This window comes from Stegodyphus dumicola, chromosome 1 (assembly GCF_044657685.1).
Source record: "Stegodyphus dumicola isolate Sdum_Otavi_A_Nest chromosome 1, ASM4465768v1".
NCBI classification, from domain to species: Eukaryota; Metazoa; Arthropoda; class Arachnida; order Araneae; family Eresidae; genus Stegodyphus; species Stegodyphus dumicola.
This window is the reverse complement of record NC_140768.1, coordinates 125,320,949-125,335,154: the sequence shown is the minus strand read 5'-3', so window position 1 is coordinate 125,335,154 and position 14,206 is coordinate 125,320,949. Positions and strand designations below refer to the sequence as shown.

Here is a 14,206-nt window from a genome sequence, read left to right as displayed (position 1 = left end):
CGGTTTGAAGTGATGCACAATTTTGCACGAGAGCGAGTCAACTTGGCGACGGAGAAGATGAAGATCCGATACGACACAAGAGCTACTGAACATCAATTCCACGACGGAGACAAGGTGTGGTTGTGGAATCCGACTGGACGGAAAGGACTTTGTCCGAAATTACAGTCACCTTGGGATGGGCCGTACACAGTCCTAAACAGGCTGAATGACGTCGTGGTTCGGATTCGTAAGTCTTCGAACTCTAAACCTAAAGTCGTTCATTACGACAGGTTAGCTCATTACTATGGCCATAGTACGTAATGTAAATAATTGTAAATAGTATCAGACCATGGTCCATTTTGTTTTTAAATGTGTCTGATTTGATTTGTATTTAGTATTTGATTTGCATTTAGTATTTGATTTGTATTTGATAGCATTTGATTTGTTTTATGTATTGCATTTATTGTTCATGTTGTTTATTATTGTAATGTAATGCTTATTAATGCATTTATGCCACAGTTGTAAGTTTAGCTTCCTGTCCAGGGATTGTACTGCCCGGGACGTGCAGTCCTTGGGAAGGGGGCAGTGTTACGAATTTGGTATTTAAAAAGCTAATGTTAGTTCAATTATAAATTAAATGGTTTTATTTCTCGCGCAGTGCAGCGCGTGACGAATATTAAAAGAAAGCTAAGCCGGAAAATTGAAAATACAAGAGCGCGTGCATTAAATAAATAAATATCTCTTTTTGATTTCGAGAAAGTACTGTAAAATTCTAGCGCGTGATTTTAAAATCTTATAAAAGTAGGAAAACATCTCAGTTTGTAGGAGTTGCTTAGTTTGTTGTTGTTTAGAAAACTGCTGTTGTTGATTATAGCGAATTCGCGGATTAGCGTTCTTTAGCTGTTTTGAATTACGTTCTATTGTACATTTGAGTAGTTAAAAGATAACTACTGTGAGATATTGTAATACTGCATGATAATTTGAGAAAATTCAAGCATTTTTGTTGTGATAATAATAAATTTTTGTTCATTTTTCATCGGACTTATGCATTCATTTCATAACGAACCCGTACGCACGCAACAATATCCACTCTGTTACCCGGCTCAGTGACCTCAGTTTCTTTACTCTTATATGTTTGTAAATTGTACACTTTTTGCTCTAAAAATGATTGACTTATGCTGTTCTTATCTTCCGGTTAAGGTTTTTATGCCTTTAGTAAATCTGTATGCAATATTTTTAGACTTATCAACAATTTTAAAGTTGTTTAAGTGCCGCTAAGCCTAATAATTTTTTTGATGGCGGCCATTGCTTGTTTACATTTGAAACAGCAGGATAGTGGATTTGTTGCCAATATAGAGAAGCTTAGCTTCGCAACAACAAAGATAACGCCTTCATTTATTATTTAAATCATGCTTAATCCTTTCTGAAATTTTTTCGAGGAAATAAGCATTTAAGATTTACTTCGTAATTTTTAATACAGATATTTTGAGTTTTTATGTATTTTTGCCTTGTCGCGAAGTGAAAACTGAATTAATTGAATGAGAAATACTCAATCGTCTGTGAAAAACTGTTTCTTTTTTGTCTCGTATGCTTAATTTCTTTTATACATAGTTCTAGCTTTATTATAGTATTTGAATAGAACATGTGGCAACGATTAGATAATTCTTTAAATGATATAAATTTTGTGCATTTTGAGTTATAATATGAACGAAATATAATACCGCGAATAAATATAATGGCGCTAAGTAAACCTAGCGCCAGAGTGTCACTATGGTAAACAAAGTGAATTTTAAAGAATGCATTTATTCTATTGTGGCTTATGCGCTGTCGGCGAAGTAGATTTAATTCAATCTAATAAGTTCAAATGAAATGCAAGAAAAAATGCGTATAATTTTATATTCCGTACAAGGAAGTCGTGTGGTGTACACATCAGATTTTTTAATTAATATGTCTGATGTCGGTGCATCTGCAGTATAGATGAAAAGATGAATTTATTTTTTTATTAATTGGAGCGAAAGAGTAAAAAAAAGTCCGAGTGGAGAAAATATTGATTGCAAGGTCATATAAATAGACGATTTGTGAAATGAATATGAAAGTGGTTGAACGAAAGAACTGTAAAAATAATTTTGAGTAGGTGGGCAGATTTAAGCGAGGCGAATGTAAACATTGAATTACAGGGTCTGTTCAAAACGATTCGTGGTTTACGAAAAGTAAATTGAGCATGTGTGGGTTTTTTTTTTTTTTTTTTTTTTTTTTTTTTTTTTTTCCAAAGCTAACTCGAGGCTGAAGGATACAAGCATTATCCCTTGAAAGTTAAAAACAGTTTGCGCTACAAAGATTCGGACACAGATATATTCGGCCGAAGCCGAGGACTGAACGTAAGTTTTATTTATTATTACTGACTAACGTAAAGTATAAAATGCACATCAAATTTAGTCATTTTGTTATTAGGTAATGGCATTGTTATGGTAGCTTTATTCTGGTCCTTGGGTCATTTTACTGGAAAAGTTATTTCTATTAGAACTTGAATCAATGTGTGATATTTCTTTCTCGAGTTATTTATTCTGTGTTTCTGTTTGCTATTTGTTATTATTTATTTAAACTGACTATTTTTAAAAGGTTTAAAAAGAGGAACTCTCTTTCATTCTCATTATATTGGAGTGTGTGTAGAAGCTTAAACTGTTCTAGGGGTATCGTGATCATGGCTGGTGCTTCATGGCGAAGCTGTGCGCGATGTCGAGTTTGTGCAATTCTCTGCCGGTCGCTGTGTGCATGGAGAGAATAGTATCATATTGTATATTATGGGCAATGTGTCATTTGTGTATTTTTAATTTCTTTTAGTCCTCAACTGCAAATTGTAATATATTCATCATTTTTGGATTTTAAATCGTATTTTTCATTGCTTTCCTTTTTATATGTTTATAAATTTTTTGACATACGATAAATTTCGATAGTTTGAGGGTCTTTAAGTCAAAAGTAGAGTCGGGAAAATCGTTAATTTGCATTCGATAAGTAACTTTTGCATTATTAAAATAATAATGGAGAAGTTACTTATCGAGTGCAATGCCAATAGCAAACACTATGTATTAAAATTATTACACAGTGTTTGCTATTGTAATTGAACTTGATTTTATATTTTCCACTTGAAAGCGTATTATTATAAATCTGTGGCTTTTATTTTCGTATCTTATTCTTCTTACTCTGAGAAATTAGTTGTTTGCCAGTTATTGATGCATGGAATACTAGTATGCACAAAGACAGTATAATATTATTTAGGAATCTAAGAAATAGTGAAATGAAAGCTATGTATAATGTTCATTTGCTGTAAAAAGTTATTTTTCTTTGCATTAATGCATTCATTTCATAATTATTTTTATATTATAATGAGTACTGTCTACTTAATAACACACAAGGAATTTTGTGTGGCAACAAACTCATTTGTGAAAATGGTAGAATTAAAGCATTCTACTATGAAAATTTAAACTTGAAGAATTCCTTCTTTATATTAATTCCAAAACTTAAAAATCTTTGAAAATATTCAAATTATCTAAAATACAAGTATGCGAAGCTTGTACTTTATTGTTATAATAAGTGGCACGACTGAGTTATTTTACCATGCTAATTGAAAATAAACAGTTTATTGTACTTATTTTTAGTAAAACCAAAGCTTAATTGTTAGAAACATAAATTAAAAATAAATAATTTAATACTAATTTACAACAATAAATATTTACAATTCCAATAAACAAAGATTATTGTTTTTTCCAGCAGAAAATAGTAAATACACGTAGCGTAAATTCGAGAATACATGAAAACAGCACAAGCTTAGTCCCACTCATTTATTGACGTCACTTAGCTCCGCCTTCGCGATTTTGTTTATGCAGCGTATTCTGAAATTTTACCAGTTTTCAAAAACTTTGCGTCCGTTGATAACCGTTACATTGTGTAAAGGTTGTACAGAAGCGATCTCTATTGATTTTCCGCCGTTAGGCTCGGAAAACAATCTGCGCATAGATGAGAGCATCCTCGCAGATAGTACCACTAAGGATAATCTTGGAGCCCACGCTCAAGAGGATCTAAGGATTCAATACCAAAACTATGTTGACTAAGTCGAGAACTTAGCCGCTGAATATTCACACATCGTAGTCACGATCCAGGCTGCTAATAAGAATGAAGGTCCTGAACAACCCAGCCAATTTGTGGATTACTTACTTAACTATCCCGCAAAACATGAAAGCAATTGAACTACTTTAGGGGTGAGTACCGGAGGTTTTTGAGATATACTGGCTCTGTTCCTCAAATAAAATTGTCAATCATAATAATATTGTTTCCAATAATACAATTTTTGCACTGAATAGTAACAGTAAAGAAGTTCCTACCAGAAAAAGATGGGAAAATCTGAAATTAAAGACCTTATACCTAGAAGGAATGCCGCTCTCCGTGCATGGCATGTGCTGATGATAAAGCCACTACGAATCGACTTCACAACAAAGGCAGGTCCCTTACCAGAAACCATACACAAGAGACCTGGTCCTGGTATCTAAGGTCATTATCTTAAGACGATAACTCACTGTGGGAAGCGACTTCTAGATGCAAGAAATGCTACACTAATATTCCACCCCTAAAAGGCCAAAACGGGATCGCATACACTGAACTGGAGAAAAATGAGTCCATAGCGGATCACTATGCTTCCCAATTCCCCATAAACAGCATTTCAAATTTAGAAACAGAACAGGTTGTCTCATGTACACTTACATAATACTTTTCAAATCCACCCACATACAACATTACCCCAGTCCAGTGGTCGGCAAAGTGCGGCTCCAGAGCCGCATGTGGCTCTTTGCCTCCTTAAGTGCGGCTCTGGTACAAATATCCATGGAAGGCGCAATAATATTTTCATTTAAAAAAAACTTGGTAAGAAAAAATTACATCTTATTTTGATAAATTAAAATTCTTCTATAAATCGAGGACATGTATAATTTTTTGTTTAAGTAAAAAGACAGATAGGTAATTAAAATTTTATATTGTTGTAAAATAATGTAACGAACGTCGAGTTTAATTTTATTAGTTTTCGTGAACGTAAACATAAACCATGTAGAAGCTACCGGCATGCGCGTGCATGCTTTTTATAAAGTAGTGAAGGTACAAATTGGCATCACAGAGCAACAGTTGTAGTGTATACAGTTTTGTCTTATCTACCGTGTCTGCCGTTGTCCTGCCTTATTAAAAAGTTGTTGTATTTTTTAATCTAGCTGCACATGTTACAGGTATTTTTATACGATTTTATTACACCTGCTATGTATGTTTGTGGTTCCGGTACAAAATTTGTAATCGATTTTTCGATAACTTCTATTTGTCCAAATGTTGGAAGTTTTCTTCCATTTGGTCGCATTAAAAGTTTTGTTATTCTGATGATGGGAAAAAAATATTTTTTTTCTTTTTAGTGCAGTTACATATATTAATAAATTGTATTTTTTAAAAAGATTTTTTTAAATTTTTATTTTCATCAATTTAATAATGATAATAGTTTTGTACTGGTGGCTTTAGAAAAAAGTGTATTTGGAATATTTTTATAGGCAACCCAATTAATATGGCTTCCAAAAAAAAGCAAAGAAAAAACGGAAGATGAGCACCGCGAATTTAAAGTTGAGTGGACCGAAAATTTTGCGTTTAATCAAAACTTGAATGGACTTCCGACATGTCTTATTTGTAAGGAGAAATTCGTGCGTAACAAGAAGTCAAATTTAGAGAGACACTTTACTAGAAAGCACGCGTCATTTAGCACTAAATATCCTACCGGTGATGCAAGGAAGAAAGTAGTTGAGGAACTTCAGAAGAGTCGTCAACTTCTGTGCTTAGTAACTGGATTCAATCTTCCAGCAATATTAATATGGCAAGTTTTGTTTGTAGCCAAGAGATTGCTAAGAGAAGAAAATCGTACACCGACGGCGAATACATAAAAAATTGCTTTATAAATGCATCCGAAAAGCTATTTCGGTATTTTAAGAACAAGAAGATATTCTGAGAAGAATTAAAGAGTTACCACTGTCTGCCAAAACCATTAAAGATAGAACAATTAAAATGTGTTCGAATATAACCACCCAGCATATCGAAGATCTAAAATTGGTTTCGGCTTTATTAATAGCAGTTGACGAGTCTTGTGACATAAATGATAGAGCGCAAGTTTCCCTTTTTGTAAGATTTATGTCTCATTCAGGCCCTAAAGAAGAACTTTTAGGATTATTGTCACTCAAAGGTCAGACGCGTGGAGAAGATATATCGCCAATGCTGTAATTGAGTGTATGGATAAGCATCATACTCCCTTCGATAAAATTGTGTCGATTTCAACAGATGGGGCCAAAAATATGACCGGCGTAAGAAAAGGGGTTGTTGCTATTTTGAAAGAAAAAATTAATCACGAGATACTTGTTTACCATTGTATCATTCACCAAGAAGCGCTTTGTGCGCAAACATTTCCGGAAGAAATTTGTAAAGTTATGGAATTAGTGATTACCATTATCAACTCCATTTTAACTAAAGCTCTTAATTATCGCCAATTCAAAGAATTTTTATTTGAAATGGAGAGTGAGTACGCTGATCTTCTACTTCATAAAAAGGTACGTCGGTTATCAAGAGGGAACGTTTTAAAAGGTTTCGCGTCCCTTTTTCCGGAAATTAAAGCATTTCTCCTTGAGAAGGGCGTTTACTATCCAGAAGTAACAGACGATCAGTGGATTCAAAACGTTTATTTCATGGTAGATGTTACGTCTCATCTAAATCAGCTTAATCGTAAACTACAAGGGAAAGGAAACTTAAAATTTTTTTCGATGTTAGAAGTAATAACATTCGAAAATAAATTACCCATTTTTCCACGGGATTTTGAAAGGGAAACATTGTTTTACTTTCCGAGCCTGCTGAAGCATCGCCAAGAAAATAATTCCTTTATTGATAAACACCATTTTAAAACAATAATTTTAAATATGAGGAAAGCATCTCTCAACAGGTTTCAGGAATTTAAAAACAACAGAACAACTTTAGCATTTGTCAAAAATCCTCTTAATGCTACGATAACCGAGTTGAAATTTTCCCTTTCTGAAATTGACATTGGTAGCTTTGAAATACAATTGCTGGATTTAAAAAACAAGGAGATATGGCCCTCTAAATTCGAACGTCTTTGTGTTGAATTGGAAATATTCGAGAAGAAAAAATGTGATCTTAGTTCACAACGCAAGTGGTCCGCTTTGAATGACCTGGAGAAGGAAGACATGATCATTTTCAACGCTTGGAATAGTATTCCTGACACTTACGATCAGCTGAAAAAGCTCGCGTTTGCTGTTCTTTCCCTTTTCGGTTCTACATATATATGCGAACAATCTTTTTCAAGCATGAACATTATCAAGAGTAAACTGAGAAGTCGTCTTATTGATCAGAACTTGGAATCATGCCTAAAATTAAAAACAACAACCTACAAACCTGACTTACTCAAACTTTCCAAGGAGATGCAAGCACATTGTTCGCATTAATAAATATTTATTGAGTATTAAATTTAGTTTTATTTAGTGTAATAAAAGTTTGCTAAACAAGCAGATTTGGCTCCCAATTTTTTTTAAAAATTGTTGTAATGTTCATGTTTGGCTCTTTGGCTAACAAGTTTGCCAACCACTGCCCCAGTCCAACCCTCGGAGGTTCTGAGTTACACTGAGAAGAGAAAAACCAAGAAGATCCCCGGAATTGATCTCTGCAGTAATAAAATTATCAAGCATATAGGAGCGGTTATGATATGCAGATTTGCGGACATCGTTAATCTCATCCGGAAGAAAGCATATTTTCCACAAGTTTGGAAAACAGCTGTTATTTCACCAATACCTAAGTCCGGCAAAACATTGGATGGCCCCGCCTCATATCGGCCATTCAGCTTGCTTCCTAGTCTCAGTAAAATCGCTGAATGTGTGATACAAAAAAGGATACTGGACTTCGCTACTGAACGAAACATCATTCTACCTGAACAACATGGGTTCCGACCTCGACATTCTACTGTGCACCAACTTCTATGTGACGTCGAAGGTATCTGGTATGGACTTAGCAACCAAGAATGGACTGGTAGACTCTTTCTCGATATTTCAAAGGCCTTTGATCGCGTTTGGCTGGAGGGAATAACTTACAAGTCTGGGTTTCCCAGACTACATTGCACACAACATTAATTGCTATCTATCTCACCGATAGATACTTTGTCGTTCGCTTGAAAAGTACATACTCCACATAGCGGCAAATTAAAGCCGGTGTACCCAAAGTGTCAATCCTCAATAATTTTCTTACTTTAATTGAACGACATACCCCTCACTCTCAACACAACACTTGCCATGTATGCAGACGATACTGCGATTCTCGCACGAAACGCATCTTTGGATTCAGTTAAACATGCACTACAAAATCACATACATTCACTGCAGTCCTGGCTTCAGAGCTGGAAAATAATGATCAACGTCGAAAAAACGAAGTCGCTCAAGTTTTCATACCGAAGAGCTATCATCTTTAATATTTGTATGCATAATACTGCTATCCCGTGGTCCAAGCAAGTAACCTATCTTGGTGTTATACGTGACCAAAGATTAATATGGAAGCCCCATATTACACATGTAATCTCCAAATTCCGGAAGTGTAAAACTACTCTTCACCCCTTAATTCGCCGGAACTCTGTTTTATGCCTTGACATCAAGTTATTTATCTATAAGGACATGTTGCGCCCTGTTATTACTTATGCCTGTCCCGTCTGGGGTTTTGTACATAAAACCACGTTTCAAAGACTGCAAATTAATCAAAACTTTACACTACGCAACAACCCTCAATTCCAATGCTAAATTATAGTCCTTATCATGCAGTTAACAGAAGACGGCCTGGAGCCGTTTCTTAGACATTTAGACTGATTATTGAATTCATTTGTTGTGCTTTTGTTTCATTTTACTTGTATTCTGTTATAACATGTTATTCCTTTCGTGTTACTATTTGTATTTTGATATTTGGAACAAAGCTTGTAGTTTTCTGTGCTCTAATGCTTTCTTTACTTTCAGCCAATAGCTAAGCTTCCGCCAGCCAATCGTTAAACCTTCAATCACGTGTACCATTTGACACATCTCATCGCTCCCACTTCTCCAACGGTGATTTTTATACAAGCTTTGAACATCGACGGACTTGCTTAATTTCGTATAACCTTTATAACGAACCCTTTGCCGTCGTATCGTTTTTTGACCCTACAAGGACTATTCTGCTCATTATACATTATTATATTGTTTTCATGCTACGTTTATTATATATATTAGCCTGGGACAGGGCTCCGGCGCAGAAACCCGTGTTTCGTGGCCACCTAAGAATCTGCGATTTTACCTATTATCTTAGATTTCTACTTTATACAGCGTGTTACAGTTACAACTGAGTTAAGCACTGTCTTAATTATAACCTATCCATTCCATTCTTTCGTACTCTTGTTTGACTTTAGATATGCGAGCTAAAAGCTATACACTAGTGCAAAACAATTCCATTTCCGTAACTGTAACGTCGTAAATTTTGCATGTGAGGGTTTTTGAAGCCATGGGACGGAAAGCGGAATATGCAGATAAACCAAAAAAAGGGCCTGGTCGAAAAGCCAAAAAACAAAAGCCACCACAATTACCACGCCATTTACAAGGTGAGTGAATAAATTTTCATGCGTTCTTTATTTTAATCCGTATTTTTCAGATAGTTCGATTTCTTTTGCTCGCAGCGTTTTGTTTGTAATGAATGTGTTCTTTTGGTTTATTGTTTATTAAAAACTTTTATACACTTTTATTTTATTCTATTGTATAGTAATTCCATAATGTACAAGCAATTTGTATATATTATTAGAGGTTTTGTAAAATGATATTTTCATGTTGCTGTCTTCATTTGTTTCACAGGCTATTCAGATATCATTTTGCATGTTTTTGTTTGAGGTGTATTTATGGGTTTTCTTCCGCAAAGGATCCGTTGGCGCAGATGCGTATTTATTCGCCAAGCTCACCAACGGCTAATCGGCCATGACTTTAGCGGTGTATAGTCAAAGAATATGTATTGTTTAGCATATAGAAGTAAAATGAATAGGTTGATAATGACATTTAGCGGTGTATAGTTAACCCGGAAGAACGCAGGATGTATTATTTAACACGAGAATGCGCGTCGCAATTAAATGACATACAAATGAAACATATTATTACAATTCAGTAAAATAATGCATTCTGTATTAATTGCAACATTTATTACACAAAATAACTTAAAAATAATGTTAATTTTAAAATTAATATAAAATAACTTAAAAATAATGCGAATTTAAAATTAATAACAAATAAAAGTACTTACATTTTCTTCAGATGACTAGGAATTATTGATTTCTAAGAGAAATTTGTGTTTTTTTTATTTTTGAATGCAATTATAATCCAAATTATGCAGAATTTTTACATGGATAATGAGTTATATAATTAATTTTCAAATAAATTAGGCTCAAGAAGAATTAGATATTTTGTAGTTCATACATGAAGCTTCTATTTCACAGTATTCTTGACATTTTTTTTTTTTACACTTCACACATACAGTTTTTGATTTTCTGTCTTTTTTTCTTGAGCACATGTAACATCTCCGGTAACATAATTTTCTTTTCTTTGTTTGCGAATCTTCAAGAGAATCTTCCGTTGTATTCCTACTGTTTCTGTTATGATTTCAAATGAGGATCTAAACGTGCAAAGGCCAAATCAGACGTGCCTCCTATTCCTGAACTTCTCTGGTAGAGTTTTAGTAGATGAAAGCAAGATCCTTGATTTTATGCCGGCAATATTTAATAGCGAAAATAATATGCCTATCAGTTTGATATTCTGGCTACAGAATAAGTGCCACCCGTTTCGTCGACTATATCAACTGCTACTTTTGTCATGTTATAAAACGTAATTACTTCTTCAAATCTCCCGTGCTTTCATCAATATGGTCATCATTGTGCATAGTTGACAAAAGGTTAACACATTTGTTCTTTTCAGCCATATAAGAAAGTAGCATTATATCCTTTTGAAACCCCAAGAGAGTTGAATGCTGTTCTCTATTCTTATTCGACACAATTCAGGTGGGATAATCTTATCCTTGCATATTGTTTCCATGTTCAAAGTATAGAAGGATCTAAAATCAAACACAGTAAATATCTTTATACCATATCTTGCGTTTTTCTTAGGCATATACTTAAGAAAGGAGCATCGTCCTTGAAAAGGTTCTAGCTTTTCGTACAAAAGTCATGTATTCCCCTACATGATATAATTTCTGACAATTCTTGACAACATTTTCAAGCAAATCTCTTATTGGAGCTAATTTATCACTCTTTCTTCTGCCATCCCGTGTTCCGACGTCATCAAATCATAAGGCACGAAGAATGAAAAGAAAACGCTTATAATTCATTGTTCTACAAAAAATATTCAATCCTGTTCCATTAGTTGCCCATAATTCTCTAGCATTTACACGGGAGGATTTGTGCAATCCACTTATGTATGATTCCTAAAAAAGCAAGAAACTCTTCTTTCTCCATAAGTTTTGCGTCTCTTTTAAAATTTCCTGAAATATTTTTTTACATAAATATTAGAGCATCTCACAATCATTTCAATCATTGTGTCATCAATATTAGCTTCCATGCATGAATGGGTGAAGCCACATCTTTAGATATATGTGTATTGCCAGGCAATTTTTTATGATATTATGGGAATCTTTGAATTTGAAAGTTTTCTTTCTTCCATTATGTTGTTTTATCATTTCCTACAAAATAGTCAGTTTAATCACAATGAATTTCTTCTGTAGAGTCACACTCTTTTTCTGATTCAGAGTGATAATCACTAAATATATTGTAAAGTATTTTGGGTTGATCTTTACATTACGGTAACTGGTAGTTTGGCGACATTTTGGAGGCGATAAAGGTTACTACCTGGGACTTTGGTAATAATGTGAGCAGTACTGAGTTCCGATTACGCATTATTTTGTGTGGGGGAAATGAGAGATCATGGGATATGTCATGTGATATTAATGGACGAATTACGGTTCTTTAATCGGAAAAGGGGGGAAATCGGGAAAAAATCTGGAAATTTTGTATTTGGCTTTATTCTGTGTTGTGTGAAATAGTGTTTGTGAATTTTTGGATCCCATGGCCGTAAGTAAAGTGAATTCGAAATGGGTATTTAGTGGTATTGAAAAGGATAGTAAGAAATGTTTTTTAAGGTTGTGTGAGAGAGAAATAAACATGTTTTATTATGTTATTTATTTTACCTGGTATCTTGCTTTGAAAGATAAGTATGATTTTAAAGATTCTGAAAGAGAATGAAGAAAAGTGTATCCGCCATGTAATGAAGATTCTGAAGGAGATTAGGTAAGTTAGTATTTTTAATTATTTTTATGCATTGTTGGAAATGTAAGGTGGAAAGGAATTTGGTATTATTGGGAAAATTGTTATTAGCAATGATTTAGTTTAAAGTAATTAGGATTGTAAGGTAATTTTTATTAATTGAATGTATGTGCTCATGTATATTTTAAGTGGTGTTTTTGAATTTAATTATATTTTAATGAAATGATAGTTATTTTGTGAATTTTATACTTGTAGGAATTTGGTGTATGTTTAAGTTGAAATAAATGTGCATGGAAATAATATAATATTTGTAATGCTTCATATATGAATTCGTTGGTGACGTGTATAATGTAATAGATGATTTAGAGGTAAAGGTTTTTGGATATTTTATTTATTTTATATGTGGAAATGTTCATATTTGTAAAGGGTAAATACTTTTTCGCGATCATGTAATTTCATATATGTTCTTTTTACCGGGTTTAAAGATTGAGAAAATTGTCATGTATTTTCGTGAAATTTTTTTAATTTATGAGGTAAAAGCAGTGTACATGGATATAGTGAAGAGTGTGCGGAATGCCATTTTTGTGCAATTCTGGGATGTTTTTTTAAGTAAAAATAAGTCGACGCGTACATGGTTCAGTGATATTTTAATGAAATGATAGTTATTTTGTGAATTTTATGCTTGTAGGAATTTGGTTTACGTTTAAATTGAAATAAACGTGCATGGAAATAATTTATATATTTGATACTAAATATTTGTAATGCTTCATGTATGAATTCGTTGGTGACGTGTATAATGTAATAGATGATTTAGAGGTAAAAGTTTTTGGATATTTTATTTATTTTATATGTGGAAATGTTCATATTTGTAAAGGGTAAATACTTTTTCGCGATCAGGTAATTTCATATATGTTCTTTTTACCGGGTTTAAAGATTGAGAAAATTGTCATGTATTTTCGTGAAATTTTTTGAATTTATGAGAAAAAAGCAGTGTACATGGATATAGTGAAGAGTGTGCGCAATGCCATTTTTGTGCAATTCTGGGATGTTTTTTTAAGTAAAAATAAGTCGGCGTGTACATGGTTTATGTGTATGTGTTATTTTGAAAAACGCGTAAGGTGTATGGTATTGTGCACTTTTTCCGAATTTTGCAGTGAATATTTGTCATGATTAAGCAGTTTTGTTTGATAAAATTTCTAGCATAAGTGTAATTCGGCTAGTAGATTGTTGGAAGAAGTGTTCAGTAGATAAGAAGAAAAGAAACATGTCTTTACTTCGTGAAGACAAAATGGCGGCGGGGAAAAAAAAATAAAGGGTTGCTGTAGGGGAGTTGGTCACCAAATTTTCGCCAAAAAATCGCCAAGTTACCGTAATGTAAAGATCAACCGTATTTTGCAATAATTGGCAAAATAACACATGATCTTCTTAATAAAACATAAATTTTATTTTTAATTTAGGGAGATAGATAATTTGAATAAAATTCTTTAGTGGCAAAATTTTCATACAACTACTAGCTGCTAAAACTTCAGAATTCTCATTTTAAACAATTTCTTACGTTGCTGAGCAATAGTTACATCATACAAATATGGAATTGTCACTTCAATAATAAATATGTATTTGTTAAATAACAAAATATTACATCTTCATTATCTGAATTTTGTAAGAAGGTCCACCTCTGAAAAGATGTTTGGAAACTTATAAGAAATGATGTTCTGCAAATTTATCTTAAAATGGACCTAATTCAATGCTATATACATTAATGCAATTTAGAATATCCAAAGTGAGAATAGAAAAAGCAGTATTCTCATTTCCATTCATGAAATAACCAATGCTGTTGACAAATTAATATGT

At 33.3% G+C, this 14,206-nt stretch overlaps 2 protein-coding genes across 2 annotated transcripts in view; one reads left to right on the top strand and one right to left on the bottom strand.

Annotated features, from left to right (window-relative positions):
- LOC118198461 (acetylcholine receptor subunit beta-like 1) overlaps positions 1-14,206 on the bottom strand; it is a 316,357-nt gene that overhangs the window by 176,918 nt on the left and 125,233 nt on the right. The window lies entirely within an intron of this gene.
- Positions 9,509-14,206, top strand: part of LOC118204698 (28S rRNA (cytosine(4447)-C(5))-methyltransferase) — an 87,404-nt gene continuing 82,706 nt past the window's right edge. The window contains exon 1 of the mRNA XM_085820126.1: positions 9,509-9,661. Within this exon, the coding sequence (XP_085676252.1) occupies positions 9,565-9,661 (97 nt within the window). The 5' untranslated portion in view covers positions 9,509-9,564. The remainder of the gene's footprint in view (positions 9,662-14,206) is intronic.